Source organism: Anomaloglossus baeobatrachus, chromosome 8 (assembly GCF_048569485.1).
Source record: "Anomaloglossus baeobatrachus isolate aAnoBae1 chromosome 8, aAnoBae1.hap1, whole genome shotgun sequence".
NCBI lineage: Eukaryota > Metazoa > Chordata > Amphibia > Anura > Aromobatidae > Anomaloglossus > Anomaloglossus baeobatrachus.
Window position 1 is genome coordinate 63,284,590 of NC_134360.1, and position 22,462 is coordinate 63,307,051.

General features: G+C 49.6%; 1 protein-coding gene across 1 annotated transcript in view; it reads left to right on the forward strand.

Annotated features, from left to right (window-relative positions):
* PBRM1 (polybromo 1) overlaps positions 1-22,462 on the forward strand; it is a 241,718-nt gene that overhangs the window by 180,686 nt on the left and 38,570 nt on the right. The window contains 7 exon segments of the mRNA XM_075321737.1: positions 1,810-1,995; positions 4,029-4,186; positions 4,287-4,553; positions 4,797-4,942; positions 6,246-6,403; positions 15,426-15,609; positions 17,736-17,946. Of these exon segments, the coding sequence (XP_075177852.1) occupies positions 1,810-1,995; positions 4,029-4,186; positions 4,287-4,553; positions 4,797-4,942; positions 6,246-6,403; positions 15,426-15,609; positions 17,736-17,946 (1,310 nt within the window).

Here is a 22,462-nt window from a genome sequence, read left to right on the forward strand (position 1 = left end):
CTGGCCCAGGCGAGCTTGGTATCCGGACCTGCTTCAACTGTCCATGGAGATGCCGTGGCATCTTCCGGACCGTCCAGACCTGCTCTCGCAACGTCCGTTTTTCCGCCCGAATTCTGCGGCACTCAAATTGACGGCGTGGCTCTTGAGTCCTGCATTTTGACGGCTTCTGGTATTCCTCCTGAAGTCATCTCCACTATAACTCGGGCCCGTAAGTCTTCCTCCGTCAAGATCTATCACAGGACTTGGAAAATTTTCCTGTCCTGGTGTCGTTCTTCCGGCCATTCTCCTTGGCCATTCTCGTTGCCGACCCTTCTGTCTTTTTTACAGTCCAGTCTGCAGCTAGGACTGTCCCTCAACTCTCTCAAGGGACAAGTCTCAGCTCTATCAGTGCTGTTCCAGCGGCGTCTCGCCCGGCTGGCTCAGGTCCGCACCTTCATGCAAGGTGCGTCTCACATCATTCCGCCTTATCGGCGGCCCTTGGATCCCTGGGACCTTAACTTGGTCCTCACGGTATTGCAGAAACCCCCTTTCGAGACCCTTAGGGAGGTTTCTTTGTATCGTCTTTCTCAAAAGGTGGCCTTTCTAGTTGCCATAACTTCTCTCAGGAGAGTCTCTGATTTGGCTGCGCTCTCCTCGGAGTCACCTTTTTTGGTTTTTCACCAAGACAAGGTAGTTCTCCGTCCGACCCCGGACTTTCTTCCTAAGGTGGTCTCTCCCTTCCACCTTAACCAGTTCATCGCTTTGAGAAAGCGCTGCATACTCTAGATCTGGTGCGTGCTCTCTGGATTTATGTGTCTTGCACCGCTGCGCTTAGGCGGTGCACCTCTCTTTTTGTGCTAACCACAGGGCGGCGCAAGGGTCTCTCTGCTTCTAAGCCGACCTTGGCCCGTTGGATTAGATCGACCATTTCGGACGCCTACCAGAGTACTCGGGTGCCTCCCCCCCCGGGGATCAAAGCACACTCGACCAGAGCTGTCGGTGCCTCTTGGGCTTTTAGGCACCAGGCTACGGCTCAACAAGTCTGTCAGGCTGCCACTTGGACTAGCCTGCACACCTTTTCGAAGCACTACCAAGTGCATGCTCATGCTTCGGCAGATGCGAGCTTGGGCAGACGCATCCTTCAGGCGGCTGTCGCCCACTTGTGAAGTTAGGCTCCGCCTACTTCTTAGTTTTTCTGTTTATTCCCACCCAGGGACAGCTTTGGAACGTCCCATGGTCTGGGTCTCCCAAAGGAACAATAAAGAAAAAGAGAATTTTGTTTACTTACCGTAAATTCTTTTTCTTATAGTTCCGTATTGGGAGACCCAGCACCCTCCCTGTTGCCTGTTGGCAATTTTCTTGTTCCGTGTGTTATCACCGGCTGTTGTCGTGGACAGAGTCTCCGGTTGTTCCGGTTCTTACTCGGTTCTACTTGTGGGTGGCTATTCTCCTTCAGCTTTTGCACTAAACTGGCTAGGACTGGCTACCAGGGGGTGTATAAGCTCAGAGGGAGGAGCTACACTTTTAAGTGTAGTACTTTGTGTGTCCTCAGGAGGCAGAAGCTAAACACCCATGGTCTGGGTCTCCCAATACGGAACTATAAGAAAAAGAATTTACGGTAAGTAACAAAATTCTCTTTTTTTTTTTTTTTAAACAAACTGCTTTTTAATGGAAAAGCCCTTTAATTTCAATATGTAATCCATAAGCAGTAACGTCCCGAAATCTAAGAGAATAAAGAATGGATTCAGCCTTTACCTGTGTGAAACATTTAAAGACGTTACGCACAATCATAACATGATTTTTTATTTTTTTCTTATCCTCCTTGCCAAGAAGCTGAAAGGAGTGAAGATCCTGGAGGCGTTTCTGGCCAGTCTGGACAATACCGAACCTATAGCCAGGACTGTAGCTTTAAGAACAGCATGTACCACGTCGGAGACTACGTGTACGTGGAGCCTGCGGAGGCCAATCTCCAGCCGCACATCGTCTGCATCGAGCGCCTCTGGGAGGACAACGCAGGTACGGAAATCTGTCCTGGACTGTCCTTATTGTTTTAGCAAGGAAAAAAAAACCCAAAACCATACACAGCGCCGCTGCGGGAACTGCCAAAAGTTGATTGCCGGGAGATGTCTGGTCTTGGGCTCCCGCTGACCTGATATTGATGACTTAAAGGGAATCTGTCTGCAGTTAGTTGCTTTGTAATCTGAGGGAAGCATAATGTATGGGCAGAGACCTTCATTCCAATGATGTGACTTACTGGATTGTGTGGTTGTTTCAATAAAATCAGTGTTTTATCAGCAGGAGATTATCATTACAGGACTAGATGACTCTTGCTTCCTAGTCCTGCTCTGTGTAACCCCCACCCCCACTACTGATTGGCAGCTCTTTGCCAATCAGTGGTGTGGTCGTGTTACACACAACTCAACATTCTGAGCTCTGCAATATCTGCAGTAGAGAAAACTCTGATTGTATTAAAATAACAGCAAGCAGCCAAGCAAGTGACATACTGTTGGACTCAGGGTCTCTGCCTCAACATCCTGCTGCTCTCAGATTACACAGGGAAACTTTATCATAGATTTCCTTTAAGGTTAACCAATCAGTGTCTTTGAACTGGACAATCCCTTTGAATGGACTCTGTCAGGTGTTTTTTGCTACATCTGAGAGAAGCATGATGTCGGAGCAGAGACCCTGATTCCAGCAATGTGTCACTTAGTTTACTGAGTGCAGTAGTTGTAATGCAATCACAATTTTTAGATGTAGCAGAGCTTAGAAAGCTGATCCCACCCACACTCCTGATTAGCAGCTTTCTGTGGACATTGGACATTGTTCTACTAATCAGGGGTGGGGACAGAGATGGACCAGAATGCACTCGGACAGGTAGTCTTCTAGTGATAATCTCCTGCAAATAAAACACTCACTGTAGTGAAACAGCACACAGCCCAATAAGTGACGCATCACTGAAATCAGGGTCTCAGCCCCTACCTCATGTTGCCCTCAGATTAAACATCAAAATCCTGCTGACAGATTCCCTTTAAGGTCTTTCAGGTAATATTACTCTATATAATGAAATAAAAGTATTGATTTACTAAAAGAAATATTGCGACTTCTGCAATCCAAAGTTAAAGGGAACCTGTCACCAGATTTTGGAGTTCTAAACCAAAGCCAGCGCCTTAAGCAGCTCCTGCGCTGCATTCTATAAAGGTGCAGGTTGTCCCCTGATTCCCCATAAAATCTCCCTCCATGTTTGCTAATCGTTGGGTCCGGTTCGATAGGACGTCCTATTTTGCGTCTTCCGTCCCTCCTTTGGCACTGATCGCCGTCCTTCTCCAGCGCTATCCATGTAGCCGAGCAAAATCTCGCTCTTGCGCAGAGGCAATGCCGTCTCGCACAGGTGCACGTTACTCTGCCTATTGTGGGCAAAGCTGAAAACATCGGTGTGCCTGTGCGAGCCGGCTAGTTCCCTGCCCAGGCACGAGATTTTGCCCTGTGATGTGAATGACGTTACATGCATCATCGACGTAAGTGGGCAGAATCTTGCGCATGCGCAGAGACCTTGCTGGCTTGCGCAGGCACACTAAACATACATGTGCACACGCTGGACACTGTTTTCCTGCTTCCCATTACCGGAAGCGAGATTTTGACCGGCGACATGGATGACACAGGTGACGACATCCACATCGGAGGGCAAAGTCTCACACCTGTGCAGAGAACTCCTCAACTCCCACAGGCGCACCGTGGTTTTCGGCTCTGTAAAGTGCGCCTGCGTGAGCCGGCAATGTCTGCACACGTGCAAGATTTTGCCTGGCTGTGCGGATGGCGTCGGCGGTGTGTCCTCCACGTCAACTATCAAAGGAGGATGGTGATTAGTGCCGAAAGGAGGGACTGAAAAATAGGACGCCCATCAGACTGTACCCAAGGATTAGCATACATGGCGGGATATTTTCAGGGGACAGCGTGCATCCTTATAGAATGCAGCACAGGCGCTAGTTTTGGTTTAGACCTCCAAAAATCTGGTGACAGGTTCCCTTTAAAAACTCCTGACCTCTTTGCAGGTGAGAAGTGGTTGTACGGCTGCTGGTTCTATCGTCCTAATGAAACCTTTCATCTGGCGACTCGGAAATTCTTACAAAAGGAAGTGTTCAAGAGCGACTACTACAACAAGGTGCCGGTGAATAAGATCCTGGGCAAATGCGTGGTGATGTTTGTGAAGGTAAGGACGACTTGTGTCCTGTAGGATCGGAGCCTGGCGTCTGCTCCGGGTCGTCTACACCTACCTTTGGTTGATTTGTGATCCTTTTCGATCTGCGCAGGAATACTTCAAACTCTGCCCCGACAGCTTCAGAGATGAGGACGTGTATGTGTGTGAGTCCCGGTATTCCGCCAAAACCAAGTCCTTCAAGAAGATTAAGTTGTGGACCATGCCCGTTAGTTCTGTGCGGTTCCGGCCCAGAGACATTCCTCTCCCGGTGGTCAGGGTGGCCTCGGTGTTTGCACATAAAGATAAGGTGGATGAAGACGCCGCCTCCGAAAACATGGAGGACACCAAGGACGAGGACATCACAATCTGTCTGGAGAAGGTTTGTGCCATTGATGCTCTATGTTGGGGTACAATTAGGGGGAACCTTGTGCACAAGGGATTTCTGGCTTTGAAAAATCCTTGTTCCATAGCTGCATGTGCGGGACTCTCCCTCCCCAGGTCCAGCACTGAGTCTCGGTGTCTGTAATTGTCCGCAGCGCTGACGTCCCATCACCAGCGCTGCAAACAATAACTCAGCCGATATTCCTTTCAACTTTTTTTTTTCTTTTTCTTTTTCCTCCAGGACAAGGAAGATGTATCGGTCGATATGCCCAATGGAGAACCTGGCTGCTACTATTACGAGCAGCTCCGGTACAATGACATGTGGCTGAAGGTCGGGGATTGTGTGTTCATCAAGTCACATGGATTAGTAAGGCCAAGAGTGGGCAGGTAAAGACATCTCCACCTTAGCTGTAGTGTCCTAAATGACTGAAAGGCCAATCAGATTGCTCTAATGCTCGCCGGGTTTAGGTTTATCACTTTCATGATATTGTACAACTGTGCAGCACCTTTTGTTTTGCTGCTGCCAGGACTTGGCATATTACCACTTAAGGACTACAGTTACCCATGATTACTGTCCTGTCTCCTAGACATTGCCTTTATTTACAGCCCCTGTAAGGTGGTGTTGATGTCTTCACAAAAAATGCAGCTCTGCATAAGGAACAGACGCCGCCTTGCTGCTCTGCTGCTGCTGTGCAGACGCCGCCTTGCTGCTCTGCTGCTGCTGTGCAGACGCCGCCTTGCTGCTCTGCTGCTGCTGTGCAGACGCCGCCTTGCTGCTCTGCTGCTGCTGTGCAGACGCCGCCTTGCTGCTCTGCTGCTGCTGTGCAGACGCCGCCTTGCTGCTCTGCTGCTGCTGTGCAGACGACGCCTTGCTGCTCTGCTGCTGCTGTGCAGACGCCGCCTTGCTGCTCTGCTGCTGCTGTGCAGACGCCGCCTTGCTGCTCTGCTGCTGCTGTGCAGACGCCGCCTTGCTGCTCTGCTGCTGCTGTGCAGACGCCGCCTTGCTGCTCTGCTGCTGCTGTGCAGACGCCGCCTTGCTGCTCTGCTGCTGCTGTGCAGACGCCGCCTTGCTGCTCTGCTGCTGCCGGCGTATAAGTGACTGAGGCCAGGGGGGCCGTCACCTATGAATACAACAACCACCCTTAAAAAAGACCGAGGGGAAAGTTTATGAAGTAAGAGGAAACTAAAATCTAAAACTTTTTTTTTTATAACTATATAAAAATAGTAGAAGAATAAACCTTATCATGATGAAAGCTCTGGCCTTCTAAGAGAAGGGAGACTGAATCCAAGCTGTCACTATTTCTCTATTTTTGGTAGCGCTTACACTTTGTGACTTGGGGCGATACCACTGTGTGGTGAGAGATCTGAGAGTGCGGCATGTAACAGGAGATCTGTGCGGAGTGTAGTAATGTATGATGGGTTCCTGTGTATTCTGGAGCAGCAGGAAGGGACTGGAGGCTGCAGCAAAAATTCTGTCATTCATATTTCATTGTAGTAGTTGCTTTCTGTTTGTATATATGCATTGAGAGGCTCAGATTAACCCTTTAGATACAGCTATCTACTCCTTTTGCAGATTAATCCTTTAGCAGCAACTGTATCTCTGTGCTGCGCTATACACAGGGACATGTGTGATAAATAACCTTCTGACCATTAATGTTTCATCAAACTTTTTGTTGTTTTCTTCTATTAGAATCGAAAAAATGTGGCTTCGAGATGGAGCAGCGTATTTTTTTGGACCAATATTTATTCACCCCGAGGAGACCATTCATGAGCCAACCAAGATGTTCTACAAGAAAGAAGTGTTCCTGAGTAACCTAGAAGAGGCCTGCCCCATGACCTGCATTTTAGGTGGGTGTGCCGCCTTAGATCTATTTTCTGCATGAGGTGTCTCGACAAACCAGGTGGGACCATGGTTTAGACCACCATCTGCCTTAGCTTAAAGGGGATGTGCAGCAGATCTCATTTCTGCATGAGGTGTCCGGACAGACCAGGTAGGACCATGATCAAGACCGCCATCTGCCTTAGCTTAAAGGGGATGTGCAGCAGATCTCATTTCTGCATCGGGTGTCCAGATAGCCGAGGTGGGACCATGGTCAAGACCACCATCCGCCTTAGCTTAAAGGGGATGCGCAGCAGATCTCATTTCTGTATCGGGTGTCCAGATAGCCGAGGTGGGACCATGGTCAAGACCTCCATTCGCCTTAGCTTCTGGAGGATGTGCAGGAGATCTCATTTCTGCATGAGGTGTCCGGACAGACCAGGTAGGACCATGATCAAGACCGCCATCTGCCTTAGCTTAAAGGGGATGTGCAGCAGATCTCATTTCTGCATCGGGTGTCCAGATAGCCGAGGTGGGACCATGGTCAAGACCACCATCCGCCTTAGCTTAAAGGGGATGCGCAGCAGATCTCATTTCTGTATCGGGTGTCCAGATAGCCGAGGTGGGACCATGGTCAAGACCTCCATTCGCCTTAGCTTCTGGAGGATGTGCAGGAGATCTCATTTCTGCATGAGGTGTCCGGACAGACCAGGTAGGACCATGATCAAGACCGCCATCTGCCTTAGCTTCTGGGGGATGTGCAGCAGATCTCATTTCTGCATCAGGTGTCCAGACAGACCAGGTGGAACTGTGGTCAAGACCACCATCCGCCCGCCACCTGGAAAGTATTATGCTTATGGACTCGTTATTGGAAGACTTACATGATACCTGCTGGCTGTCTAATGGTTGCTTCCACCTTCACGACCTGCAGCTTCTTATAACATCTGATGCGGAAATGGAGGTTCTGGAATATCGGTCATGATGATTGAGAATGTCTTCATTAAGTGTGTATCCCACAAAACTTGATAAACTACTTATACCGTCATATAGAGAACATATTAATATTTAACAGCCTTCAGGGACTCAAGTCAAGTCATGGACTTGATGGATAGACACTCTGTAGGAGCTTGTGCAAGCCTGACTAGGTCCACCAGGTTTTTCTCCGCGATTGTCTTGATAGTTATCAAGCCATCAGTCCCCACAAAACTCATACCTACAATATATATTTTCACTTTTTTTCCAGGAAATCAAATCTTTCTTCAGCGCTCTATTGGGAGACCCAGACGATTGGGGTATAGCTACTGCCCTCTGGAGGCCACACAAAGCACTACATTAAAAGTGCAAGGCCCCTCCCCCTCTGGCTATACCCCCCCCCCCGTGGTATCACGGGTTCTCCAGTTTTAGCTTTGTGTGCGAAGGAGGTCAGACATTCCATGCATAGCTCCACAGATTTTAGTCAGCAGTAGCTGCTGACTATTTCGGATGGAAGAAAAGAGGACACATATAGTGTCCCCAGCATGCTCCCTTCTCACCCCTGGATGGTGTTGTAAGGTTGAGGTACCTATTGCTGGTACAGGGCTGGAGCCTGACATGCTGTTTTCCTTCCACATCCCCTGGTAGGGCTCTGTGGAAGTGGGATCCTGCCGGCCTCTCAGCTCTGACGCCGGGCTCCATCCACAGACCCATTAGAACCTGATGGAGACGGAGCAGGAGTACGATCAGGGACAGGCCCTGCATCATACAGGTACTCTGTGTCCCCGGCAGGCACAGACACACTCCGGGCTGGCTGGGTGTTGTAGTGCGCCGGGGACCGCAACGTTGGAGTTAGTGTCCCTACAGATTACTGGGGGATTTTTTGTGTATGGGAACGCAGCGCCGATCCCCTCTGGACCGGGCGGCGCTGCTGTGACTTGTGGTGCGCCGGGGATCCGCCGTCCGCGCTTTTACGGCGGCGGCGGTTATAAATTGAGTCCCCGGCTTTTTGGGCCTAGGACGCCGGCAGCTCCGATTCGTTCCCGCCCCCACCCTGTCATTCAGGGTAGGGGAGAGACGCTGTTCGCTAGCAGCAACGAGGGCTGGAGCCTGATTTACATGCTCCAGCCCTCACACTAGGCACAGAGGGAAGCAGGCTTCCCGCTCTTAGCCAGGAACGCCCAGGGCCCGCCCCCCTTCTCTCTCAGGACGCCGGCAGCCATTACATGCAGTCCGGCTGGAGGAAGGACGCAAGGCTCTGGGAGACCTGGACTAGGGGCTATCTGGCGACCACACACCCGCTTTTTAAGCGGGCGGTAAGCGATTTATCTGTGCTGGTCCCTCTAGTGCCTCACGGTGTATCGGTGTACTGTGTAGGATATAGAGATATTGTATTTCTTGCACTGTGAGGTCGCTTCTGGCTGCATCTCCCAGATCCCTCTGTGGAAGCAACAACATGCCATCCTCAAAACGCAAGGCCGCCAAGGCTAGGGCTGTGTATACTGCGTGTGCTGCATGTGGGGCTAATCTACCAGCAGGCTCCGATGACCCCCATTGTGTGCAATGCTCCGACCCGGTGCTGCTTCGCCAGCCGGAGTCAGGAGGGGTAGTGACCCAGGCTGAGACGCTTGTAAGTTCTGCCCCGGTGACAGGGACAGACTTTGCAGTTTTTGCTGATAATATGTCTGTGTCTATGGCAAAAATCCTTGAAACCTTGCAATCTATGCATGGGGCTCAGTCTTTGGGCACGGCGAGGCCTCTGTCCTCAGGTCCCCCTCACTTGGAATTAATCCAGCCCACAGGGGGGTCCCCGGCTTCACAGGCCGAGGATTATGACGCAGATGATAGCCCCAGCCACCCTAAGCGAGCTCGCTGGGAAAGACCCTCGACGTCATCACACTGCTCAGGGTCTCAGCGCAATCAGTCTCCCTGTGATGTGTCTGATGAGAGTGATCAGGAATCCATTCCTGGAACCCCTCTCAACCTGGATACCCCTGATGGGGATGCCATGGTAAACGACCTTATCTCAGCCATCAATAGGCTGTTGGATATTTCTCCACCAGCCCCTTCAGCAGAAGAGGCGGCTGCGGAGCAGGAGAAGTTTCGTTTCCTTTATCCCAAGCGTAAATTGAGTGCTTTGTTGGATCACGCTGACTTCAGAGAATCAATCCAGAAGCACGACGCTCACCCAGAAAGGCGTTTCTCTAAACGATCTAAAGATACGCGTTTCCCTTTCCCCCCTGAGGTGGTCAAGCGCTGGACACAGTGTCCAAAGGTAGACCCCCCGATTTCCAAACTCGCAGCTAGGTCCATAGTTGCAGTGGAGGATGGCGCTTCACTTAAAGATGCCAATGACAGACAGATGGACCTTTGGTTAAAATCTGTCTATGAAGCTATCGGCGCGTCGTTTGCTCCGGCATTCGCAGCCGTATGGGCACTCCAGGCTATTTCAGCTGGCTTAGCAAAAGTGGATGCTATCATACATCCAGCAGTGCCGCAAGTGGCGCACCTTACCACGCAGATGTCGGCGTTTGCGTCTTACGCTATCAATGCGGTCCTAGAATCTACCAGTCGCACCTCAATGGCGTCCGCCAATTCGGTAGTTTTGCGCAGAGCCTTGTGGTTAAAGGACTGGAAAGCAGATGCTGGTTCCAAAAAATGTTTAACCAGTTTGCCTTTATCTAGAGAGAGACTGTTTGGCGAGCCATTGGCTGATATCATTAAGCAGTCCAAGGGTAAAGACTCCTCTTTACCACAACCCAGAACAACCAAACCTCAGCAGAAAAAGTGGCAGCAGAGGTTTCAGTCCTTTCGAGGTTCGGGCAAGACACCGTTTACCTCGTCCAAAGGGACTCAGAGGACGCAAAGAAACTCAGATTCGTGGCGGGCTCACACGCGCCCCAAGAAAGCAAATGGAGGTACCACTTCCAAAGCGGCTACCTCATGACTTCCAGCCCCCTCCCTCCGCATCGCCGGTCGGGGGCAGGCTCTCCCGCTTTTCCGGCATTTGGATGTCACAGGTCAAAGACCGGTGGGTGACGGACATTTTGTCTCGCGGGTACAGAATCGAGTTCAATTCTCGTCCTCCAGCTCGGTTCTTCAGAACCTCCCCACATCCAGACCGAGCAGATGCTCTGCTGCAGGCGGTGGACTCCCTAAGAGCGGAAGGAGTGGTGATCCCAGTCCCTCCTCAGGAACAAGGGCAAGGGTTTTACTCCAATCTCTTTGTGGTTCCAAAAAAGGACGGCTCGTTCCGTCCTGTTCTGGACCTAAAACGGCTCAACAAACATGTGCACGCCAGGAAGTTCCGGATGGAAACCCTGCGTTCTGTCATTGCCTCAATGTCCAGAGGAGACTTCCTTGCCTCAATAGACATCAAAGATGCTTATCTCCACGTGCCAATTGCTACAGAACATCAACGTTTTCTACGTTTTGTGATAGGAGACGACCATTTTCAGTTCGTAGCTCTGCCATTTGGTCTGGCGACAGCCCCACGGGTCTTCACCAAGGTCATGGCGGCGGTGGTAGCAGTCTTGCACTCTCAGGGACACTCGGTGATCCCTTACCTAGACGATTTATTGGTCAAAGCTCCCTCTCAAGAGGCATGTCAGCGCAGCCTGAATGCTACGCTGGAGACCCTACAGTTTTTCGGATGGATCATCAACTTTCCAAAGTCGATCCTATCACCGACTCAATCACTAACGTATCTTGGCATGGAGTTTCATACTCTAGCAGCGATAGTGAAGCTTCCGCTGAACAAGCAGCGGTCACTACAGACAGGGGTGCAATCTCTTCTGCAGGGCCAGTTGCATCCCTTGCGGCGCCTAATGCATTTCCTAGGGAAGATGGTGGCAGCCATGGAAGCAGTTCCCTTTGCGCAGTTTCATCTGCGCCCACTTCAATGGGACATTCTCCGCCAATGGGACGGGAAGTCAACGTCCCTGGACAGGAAAGTCTCGCTTTCCCAGACGGCCAAGGACTCCCTACAATGGTGGCTCCTTCCCACCTCATTGTCTCAGGGAAGATCCTTCCTGCCCCCATCCTGGGCAGTAGTCACGACAGATGCGAGTCTGTCAGGGTGGGGAGCAGTATTTCTCCACCACAGGGCTCAGGGGACGTGGACTCCGCAGGAGTCCACCCTTCAGATCAATGTTCTGGAGATCAGAGCAGTGTATCTTGCTCTAATGGCCTTCCAACAGTGGCTGGAAGGAAAGCAGATCCGAATCCAATCGGACAACTCCACAGCGGTGGCATACATCAACCACCAAGGAGGGACGCGCAGTCGGCAAGCCTTCCAAGAAGTCCGGCGCATTCTAATGTGGGTGGAGGACAGAGCATCCACCATATCCGCGGTTCACATCCCAGGCGTAGAAAACTGGGAAGCAGACTTCCTCAGTCGCCAGGGCATGGACGCAGGGGAATGGTCCCTTCACCCGGACGTGTTTCAGGAAATCTGTCGCCGCTGGGGAGTGCCGGACGTCGACCTAATGGCATCCCGGCACAACAACAAGGTCCCGGCATTCATGGCGAGGTCGCGCGATCAAAGAGCTCTGGCGGCAGACGCCTTGGTTCAAGATTGGTCGCAGTTTCAGCTCCCATACGTGTTTCCGCCTCTGGCGCTCTTGCCCAGAGTGCTACGCAAGATCAGATCCGAGTGCAGCCGCATCATACTCGTCGCTCCAGACTGGCCGAGGAGGTCGTGGTATCCGGATCTGTGGCATCTCACGATCGGTCGACCGTGGTCACTGCCAGACCGACCAGACTTACTGTCCCAAGGGCCGTTTTTCCATCAGAATTCTGCGGCCCTGAACCTGACTGTGTGGCCATTGAGTCCTGGATCCTAGCATCTGCAGGATTATCTCAAGGAGTCGTTGCCACAATGTGACAAGCTAGAAAGTCGAATTCGGCTAAGATCTACCACAGAACGTGGAAGATTTTCTTATCCTGGTGCTCTGCTCAGGGAGTGTCTCCCTGGCCATTTGCATTGCCCAAGTTTCTTTCCTTCCTGCAATCGGGGTTAGAAAAGGGCTTGTCGCTCAGCTCCCTTAAAGGGCAAGTTTCGGCACTATCCGTGTTTTTTCAGAAGCGTCTAGCACGTCTTTCTAAGGTGCGCACGTTCCTGCAGGGGGTCTGTCATATTGTGCCCCCGTACAAGCGGCCGTTAGATCCATGGGATCTGAACAGGGTACTAGTTGCTCTCCAGAAGCCGCCCTTCGAGCCTCTGAAGGAAGTTTCCTTTTCTCGGCTGTCACAGAAAGTGGCGTTTCTTGTTGCGATCACATCGCTTCGGCGAGTGTCTGAGCTGGCAGCTCTGTCATCCAAGGCTCCCTTCCTGGTGTTCCACCAGGACAAGGTAGTGCTGCGCCCTATTCCGGAGTTTCTCCCTAAGGTCGTATCCTCTTTTCATCTTAATCAGGATATATCCTTGCCTTCTTTTTGTCCTCATCCGGTTCACCGGTATGAAAAGGACTTACGTTTGCTAGATCTGGTGAGAGCACTCAGAATCTACATTTCCCGCACGGCGCCCATGCGCCGTGCCGATGCACTTTTTGTCCTTGTCGCTGGTCCGCGCAAGGGGTTGCAGGCTTCTAAAGCCACCCTGGCTCGATGGATCAAAGAACCAATTCTAGAGGCCTACCGTTCTGCGGGGCTTCCGGTTCCTTCAGGGCTAAAAGCCCACTCAACCAGAGCCGTGGGTGCGTCCTGGGCATTACGTCACCAGGCTTTGGCTCAACAGGTGTGCCAGGCAGCTACCTGGTCCAGTCTGCACACTTTCACCAAGCATTATCAGGTGCATACCTATGCTTCGGCGGATGCCAGCTTAGGTAGAAGAGTCCTGCAGGCGGCAGTGACACCCCCGTAGGGGAGGGCTGTTTTGCAGCTCTAACATGAGGTATTTCTTTACCCACCCAGGGACAGCTTTTGGACGTCCCAATCGTCTGGGTCTCCCAATAGAGCGCTGAAGAAGAAGGGAATTTTGTTACTTACCGTAAATTCCTTTTCTTCTAGCTCTTATTGGGAGACCCAGCACCCGCCCTGTTGTCCTTCGGGATGTTTTTTTGTTGTTTGCGGGTACACATGTTGTTCATGTTGAACGGTTTTTCAGTTCTCCGATGTTATTCGGAGTTAATTTGTTTAAACCAGTTATTGGCTTCCTCCTTCTTGCTTTGGCACTAAAACTGGAGAACCCGTGATACCACGGGGGGGGTATAGCCAGAGGGGGAGGGGCCTTGCACTTTTAATGTAGTGCTTTGTGTGGCCTCCAGAGGGCAGTAGCTATACCCCAATCGTCTGGGTCTCCCAATAAGAGCTAGAAGAAAAGGAATTTACGGTAAGTAACAAAATTCCCTTCTTTATCTAAATGAGGGCTCCTCAGTGCACCCTTGGTGTGACCAAAGGTTTAGGTCACCATTCTGCCATCCTTGGTGTGGCCAAGGGTTCAGGTCACCATTCCGCCCCCCTTGGTGTGGCCAAAGGTTCAGGTGACCATTCCACCCCCCTTGGTGTGGCCAAAGGTTTAGGTGACCATTCCACCCCCTTTGGTGTGGCCAAAGGTTCAGGTCACCATTCCACCCCCCTTGGTGTGGCCAAAGGTTCAGGTCACCATTCCACCCCCCTTGGTGTGGCCAAAGGTTCAGGTGACCATTCCACCCCCTTTGGTGTGGCCAAAGGTTCAGGTGACCATTCCACCCCCCTTGGTGTGGCCAAAGGTTCAGGTCACCATTCCACCCCCCTTGGTGTGGCCAAAGGTTCAGGTCATCATTCCACCCCCCTTGGTGTGGCCAAAGGTTCAGGTCACCATTCCACCCCCCTTGGTGTGGCCAAAGGTTCAGGTCACCATTCTGCCATCCTTAGGGGCACTTTGCACACTACGACATCGCAAGCCGATGCTGCGATGCCGAGCGCGATAGTCCCCGCCCCCGTCGCAGCTGCGATATCATGGTGATAGCAGCCGTAGCGAACATTATCGCTACATTAGCTTCACATGCACTTACCTGCCCTGCGACGTCGCTCTGGCCGGCGAACCGCCTCCTTCCTAAGGGGGTGGGTCGTGGCGGCGTCATAGCGACGTCACACGGCAGGCAGCCAATAGAAGCGGAGGGGCGGAGATGAGTGGGACGTAAACATCCCGCCCACCTTTTTCTTTCCGCATAGCCGGGCTGGACGCAGGTAGGAGATGTTCCTCTCTCCTGCGGCTTCACACACAGCGATGTGTGCTGCCGCAGGAACGAGGAACAACATCGTAACATCGGTCTTTCCCAATTCATGGAATTGTCCGTCGCTACACCGATGATACGATTACGATGCTTTTGTGCTTGTTAATCGTATCAAAAATGCTTTACACACTACGATGTTGAGAGCGACGCTGGAAATGCGTCACTTTCGATTTGACCCCACCGACATCACACCTGCGATGTCGTAGTGTGCAAAGTGCCCCTTAGTGTGGCCAAAGGTTCAGGTCACCATTCTGCCATCCTTGGTGTGGCTAAAGGTTCAGGTCACCATTCTGCCATCCTTGGTGTGGCTAAAGGTTCACGTCACCATTCTGCCATCCTTGGTGTGTCCAAAGGTTCAGGTCACCATTCCGCCCCCCTTGGTGTGGCCAAAGGTTCAGGTCACCATTCCGCCCCCCTTGGTGTGGCCAAAGGTTCACGTCACCATTCTGCCATCCTTGGTGTGTCCAAAGGTTCAGGTCACCATTCTGCCATCCTTGGTGTGGCCAAAGGTTCAGGTCACCATTCCGCCCCCCTTGGTGTGGCCATGGGTTGAGGTCACCATTTCACCCCCTCAATCGGCATGCAGTGCACCTGTCGTTAGCTTGATTGACAGCACTTTCTTGCCCATAGTAAGGAGCTGCAGGTCCGGCATGTCTGCTCAGGGCGTGCAATAAAGCTAAGGGGGTGTGTGATGCCCATTGATTGACATGATGGAATCTTTGACCACCCTAAGGGTGCACCACGGAGCCCTCATTTCCATACAAAACTGTTGTGACAAAACTAAAGCATTGATAGGGCTGGATAAGTGGATGAAATAGAATTTTGGGGATGACCGTTTCTCCCGTTTTCTTGTTTTTTCTAGGAAAGTGCGCCGTCTTATCCTTTAAGGATTTTCTGTCTTGCCGTCCAACGGAAATCCCCGAGAACGACGTGCTGCTGTGTGAGAGTCGTTATAACGAGACCGACAAACAAATGAAGAGGTTTAAGGGGCTGAAAAGGTTCTCTCTGTCGGCCAAGGTTGTGGATGACGAAATTTACTATTTCAGGTAAAGCACATTTGTTGTGTCCCCTCCTCTATATAACCGCTCCCCTGATATTGATGGCCTGCCCTATGGACAGATGATCAGTATGGGATGCCGGGAAAACCTCTGTAAAATGAGCCACACATCAACATAGAATATTTTACAAAAGGTCCCTCCTAATGTATAGGGAGTCACCTTAAGGCAATCTGTTAGCACAGAGTGACTGTTCAAACCAAGCACAGGCGCTCCTTACTCTTTGGCGTGGCCCGTCTTCTTGGTTTTCATCTTTATCCCCCTCCTCTTCATTGAGAGCTCTGGCTTTACAGAAGGCAGAGGAGAGCAGATATAGATGTATAACAAGTAGATGGAGCCTGTGCTTGGTTTGAACAGTCATTTTGGGCTGACAAACTCCATTTAATATAATGTCACATGCTGATTAGTTGGAAATGTAATAAACACTACTGATATTAACTAAGTAATCAATGTAGTTGCTTATCCTAGCATATTGCTGAAATTCCACATCACAGCTGAAGACCAGTCAGGGGGTCCGCAGTCTTTTTAAAGGGGTGGTCCCCATTCAGATAGACCCCTAATGATGTTTGTATACTTTACTCACTGTTCCAGGATCCAATGCAAAGTCTCCGCCTCTGCCCCTGGTGTCTGGGATTGGCTGCAGCGTTAACATCACATTCACAGTGCGACCACCAATCGGCGAGCTCAGCTGCCTGTGTAGACGGTACACCCCGCTGAGAGCAGCTGAGCTCACTGACTGGCTCCCCCCCGCACTGTCAATGTGATGTTAGCGCTGCAGCCAATCCCAATCAGTGAGCTCAGTGGTTGCGCTGCCTGTGTAGACAGTACACCCCGCTGAGAGCGGCTGAGCTCACTGACTGGCTCCCCCCGCACTGTCAATGTGACGTAGCGCTGCAGCCAATCCCAATCAGTGAGCTCAGTGGTTGCGCTGCCTGTGTAGACAGTACACCCCGCTGAGAGCGGCTGAGCTCACTGACTGGCCCCCCCGCACTGTCAATGTGACGTAGCGCTGCAGCCAATCCCAATCAGTGAGCTCGGTGGTTGCGCTGCCTGTTGTAGATGATACACCCCGCTGAGAGCGGCTGAGCTCACTGACTGGCTCCCCCCGCACTGTCAATGTGACGTAGCGCTGCAGCCAATCCCAATCAGTGAGCTCAGTGGTTGCGCTGCCTGTGTAGACAGTACACCCCGTGAGAGCGGCTGAGCTCACTGACTGGCTCCCCCCGCACTGTCAAGTGTGATGTTAGCGCTGCAGCCAATCCCAATCAGTGAGCTCGGTGGTTGTGCTGCCTGTGTAGACAGTACACCCCGCTGAGAGCGGCTGAGCTCACTGACTGGCTCCCCCCGCACTGTCAATGTGACGTAGCGCTGCAGCCAATCCCAATCAGTGAGCTCAGTGGTTGCGCTGCCTGTGTAGACAGTACACCCCGCTGAGAGCGGCTGAGCTCACTGACTGGCCCCCCCCGCACTGTCAATGTGACGTAGCGCTGCAGCCAATCCCAATCAGTGAGCTCGGTGGTTGCGCTGCCTGTTGTAGATGATACACCCCGCTGAGAGCGGCTGAGCTCACTGACTGGCTCCCCCCGCACTGTCAATGTGACGTAGCGCTGCAGCCAATCCCAATCAGTGAGCTCAGTGGTTGCGCTGCCTGTGTAGACAGTACACCCCGCTGAGAGCGGCTGTGCTCACTGACTGGCTCCCGCACTGTCAATGTGACGTAGCGCTGCAGCCAATCCCAATCAGTGAGCTCAGTGGTTGCGCTGCCTGTGTAGATGATACACCCCGCTGAGAGCGGCTGTGCTCACTGACTGGCTCCCCCCGCACTGTCAATGTGACGTAGCGCTGCAGCCAATCCCAATCAGTGAGCTCAGTGGTTGCGCTGCCTGTGTAGACAAAACACCCCGCTGAGAGCGGCTGGGCTGTCATCATGATCAGCCAAGGGCTATGGAGACTAGGCAATGGACCTGGGGACAGTGAATAAGGCACTGTTTTTGTTTGTATTTTTTTTTTATAACCAAATGCACTCCGGGTTATGGATTTTCTGACAGGGGACAAACCCCATTCACTAGATTAATAAATACAAGGGGATATAATTGTAGTCCTGTTCATTTTCTTAGGAAACCTATTGTGCCCCAAAAAGAACCATCTCCACTCTTGGAAAAGAAGATCCAAGATTTAGAGGCCAAGTTTGCGGAGCTGGAGGGTGCGGACGATGATATTGAAGACATGGGTGATGATGACGGCGAGATGATGGACGCCTCCTCGCTTCCCCAGCTCCAGACCCCCATAACGGGTGAATTGGAGCTCCTGCAGTACACTCCGCAGCAGGTAAGTGACGGGGGGCCGCACACACAGGTCTGCACTGTGACTCCGAACCACGCAGGGGTCCACATTGCTGAGCCGCCCGTGTCGCCCTCAGCACTATGCGATGTCCAGATACCCCGCACCTCGAATTTCAGACCAGGTTTAACATTTGTTTATCCCCCAGGACCTTAAAGTGGACTTAACATTAGATATTGGAAAGGGATATGGTTCTATGTTTTGTTCCCCCTGTTTACTCATTGTGCAGGTAACGTTTTATTGTGTTTGTCTGTCGCGCTCACACTGAAAATGGACCAAGTTATAACAGGATTTAATTATATTTTTTCATATTTTTAATACAATAAAATTCATACTTTTTCCTATGTAATCTGAGTGCTGAATAATGTAGGGGCAGAGACCCCTGATTCCAGCGATATATATCACTTACTGGGCTGCTTCCTGCAGATTTCATGTAATCCGTTTTATCTGCTGCAGATCTAGCAGTTCTCTGAATGCTGAGCTCTTTATAACCCCGCCCACATTACAGAAAGTTGCCAATCAGTGGTGGGGGCGGGGTTATACAGTGCTCCTGATAATGGAGGACTACCTGCAGAAGACTTACTAGTCTTCAAATAATTCATTGTTTAATCAGCATAAGCTTATCAAAACTACAGCAAGCAGCCCACTAAGTGACACATCACTGTAATCAGGATTTGTACACAGTAAGCTGGCAATCAGTGGTGGGGGCAGGGTTATACAGCGCCCATGATAATGGAGAATGGAGGACTACCTGTCAGCTGATTTTCTAGTTCTCAAATGATAAGCACATGCTGATTAAACAGTGATTTTATCAAAACTACAGCAAGCAGCCCAGTAAGTGACATATCTCTGGAATCGGGATTTGTACACAAAACTGCCAATCAGTGCCGAGGCAAGGTTATACAGTCCTCACGATAATTGAGGACTACCTGGCAACAGGTTTACTAGTCCTGAAATGATAAGCTCCTACTGATCTGATTAAAGAGAGATTTTATCAAAACTACAGCAAGAAGCCCAGTAAGTGACACATCTCTGGAATCGGGATCTGTACACAGAAAGCTGCCAATTAGTGCCTGGGGCATGGTTGGACTAGGAGGCACAAGACAACTTCTCCTGTAGTGATAATCTCCTGCTGATAAAACACTGATTTTGTTGAAATAGCAACACACATCCCAGTAAGTGACACATTGCTGGAATCAGGATCTCTGCCCCTACGTTATGCTGCTCTCTGATTAGGTAACAAAAACCTGGTGACAGATTCCCTTAAATGCTTCCAATACTTTCGTGTAAGATATTACATTGAACATATTGACCAATATAAAGTTGTCGAATGATAAGCAGCATATTATGCTTACTCTGGGGTTGCCATGGTAAAATAAACATTGTAACTCCTGCATCCTGACATGTGAATTTGCTACCATAGCAACCCCAGAGCAAGCAGAAGGTTTACAACACTGCAGCAGTTAAAGGTCAAGGTTACCCTGCATTTTTAGGTATATAGAGCCTTTTAATGACACCAACTAGTAATAAAGGACACACAAATGTCCCTTTAATACGTGTGCCCTCAGCCAAAGGGACACATTTCATTTGAGTGATAATTTTCATGTACTGCCACCTATTAATCTGCTTTTTTTCAGTGAGTGTATGCTCAAAAATATACTAACCATATACTGAAATATATGTATCTGGGGCTAAACATTTAATTTTATAAATAGGTTTCATACAAAATAAAAATTGCTTTTACAGATTTCGATTCCCTTTGATCTGTGGTCATAAAATAGCTGAGAAGAGCTCACAAAAAGATAAAAAAAAAGTTACTTTGCTGTCAGAAGGAGCTCACTGATGGTGTCTCAGTTGACTCATTTTGCAATCTGCCATACAGTGCAAAGCAGGTGATGACCTAAACTTCCACAAAATGTTGTAATGGCTAATTCACTAAAAAAGGATGTCCATGATGCCTTTTTCTGAAAAATATATTACAAGTTATGGGTGGTAGATTCTGTGATGGGAGTTGAGAAGGAATTTTGCTCCTAATATGGGGAAATTAGCCCCTGCTTCACGGGGGTTTTGCCTCCTCTGGATAAAGATGTTGGGGTATAGGATAAACTTGATGGACGTCGTCTACGAAACGTCCACAATTCTGAATGAAACTGAACTGCAATCATTTAGCCCTACATACATGTATTTAATATTAAAAATAAATAGTGTGCACACCAGCCCATTTAATTGGGCCAAAATCAAGAAAAGAATAATGGGAGAGGGGGAAAAGGGGGTTTGGGAATTAACAATACTATTAATATGGGGAGCATTGGTCAGAGGAGTGCTGCTTATAAAGCGCCTCCGGGACCTCGCCTCGTTAAAGGGGCCGTCTCATCAATATCAAAATTGGCTGATCACCATGGGGTAATCCCTAAAAAACCTTCCCCACCGGTGAAAATTTAGTATTGTGAGCTGAACATTTACATGCCACTGCTTGTTAGCACATAGAGGTGGTCCTGAGCAAAGACCCTCCTGTATATGCTAGGTTATATCCCTTTCCATCTCCAAGATCCTATCCCAATATGTAGTACAATAATCTTGCCAAATACCTCCAATTAGAAATGTTGTCCCATTCTCCTGATATAGCCAAGTCTCTTACTTCATGTGCAGGGCATTGCAGCTTAGATATCCATGATTTCATCCATTCATATAGTGACAGTTGCTGTGGCCATAACCATGCAATGCAGGGCTGTGGAGTCAGAGGCGTGGAGTCTGAGTTGTAGTTGGTATAAAATGGACCGACTCCTAAGATATATAATAAATTGGGTACAGCCGTTCAATGCAGAATGTGATGAATATTTTTTTATAAGAATTTGGGAAAGTTGTGAAATGTCCTATAAATGTCTGTTCTGCTCCTGATCAAAGAATCTCGGCTTTTAGTTGAGATGAATCTGTGCTGCACTTCAGCTCCATGATAGAAGTAGTGATGTTACCATTGTACTACAGTAAATTTATCACACACGTGAGTGATGTACAATTGAAACCAGAAGTTTACATTCACTATCTAAAAAGACACATCTGCAGGTTTTTCCCTCCGCTCTCTATAAAGACACATCTGCAGGTTTTTCCCTCCACGCTCTATATAGACACATCGGCAGGTTTTTCCCTCCGTTCTCTATAAAGACACATCGGCAGGTTTTCCCCTCCGTTCTCTATAAAGACACATCTGCAGGTTTTTCCCTCCGCTCTCTATAAAGACACATCTGCAGGGTTTTCCCCTCCGTTCTCTATAAAGACACATCTGCAGGTTTTTCCCTCCGCTCTCTATAAAGACACATCTGCAGGGTTTTCCCTCCGCTCTCTATAAAGACACATCTGCAGGTTTTTCCCTCCGCTCTCTATAAAGACACATCTGCAGGGTTTTCCCTCCGCTCTCTATAAAGACACATCTGCAGGGTTTTCCCTCCGCTCTCTATAAAGACACATCTGCAGGTTTTTCCCTCTGCTCTCTATAAAGACACATCTGCAGGTTTTTCCCTCCGCTCTCTATAAAGACACATCTGCAGGTTTTTCCCTCCGCTCTCTATAAAGACACATCTGCAGGTTTTTCCCTCTATCTGACATGAAATCAGAATAAACCTTTCCCGTTTAAGGTCCATTAGGAACCAAAATTATTTATATTTGTCAAATGCCAGAATAATGAGCGAGAATGTTTTAAGGCATTTTTATTACTTCCTGCAAAGTCAAACGTTTACATACACTAAGAGTACTGTGCCTTTAAACAATATGGGACAGCCCATATGATGTCATGTTTTTGGAAGCTTCTGATAGGCTTATTGGCAACATCTGAGTTAATTACAGACACACCTGTGGATGTATTTTAATGCACACCTGAAACACACTGCTTCTTTGTGTAGCATCGTGGGAAAGTCAAAAGAAATCAGCCAAGATCTCAGGAAGAGAATTGTGGACTTGGTCTGGTTCATCATTGGGTGCAATTTCCGGATACCGAAAACTGATTTGTTCATCTGTACAAACAATTATACACAACTACAAACAAGATGGGAATGTCCAGCCATCATACCGCTCAGGAAGGAGATACACATAAGATTGACCAATACACATCTCGTATATACTTTTATGTTTTAAACTGAAGCCACTCCATATGAATCATATATATAAGGAGAATAAATGGGAGCATTTAAGGCTAATTATAAAAATATTTCTTTATCAAAAAATAGCAATAAAAAACTTCACATCGACAATACAGGAAGGAGATGGGTTCTGTATACCAGAGATGAATGTGCTTTGGTCAGACATGTGCATATCAACCCAAGATCAAAAGCAGAAGACCTTGTGAAGATGCTGGAGGAAGCTGGTAAGATTGTGTCATTATCCACAGTGAAACGAGTACTGTATCAACATGGGTTGAAAGGCCACTCTGCCAGGAAGAAGCCATTACTCCAAAAGAAACTACATTGTTTGCACGAGCCCACTGTTTAGAGACATGTCCTGTGGTCTGACG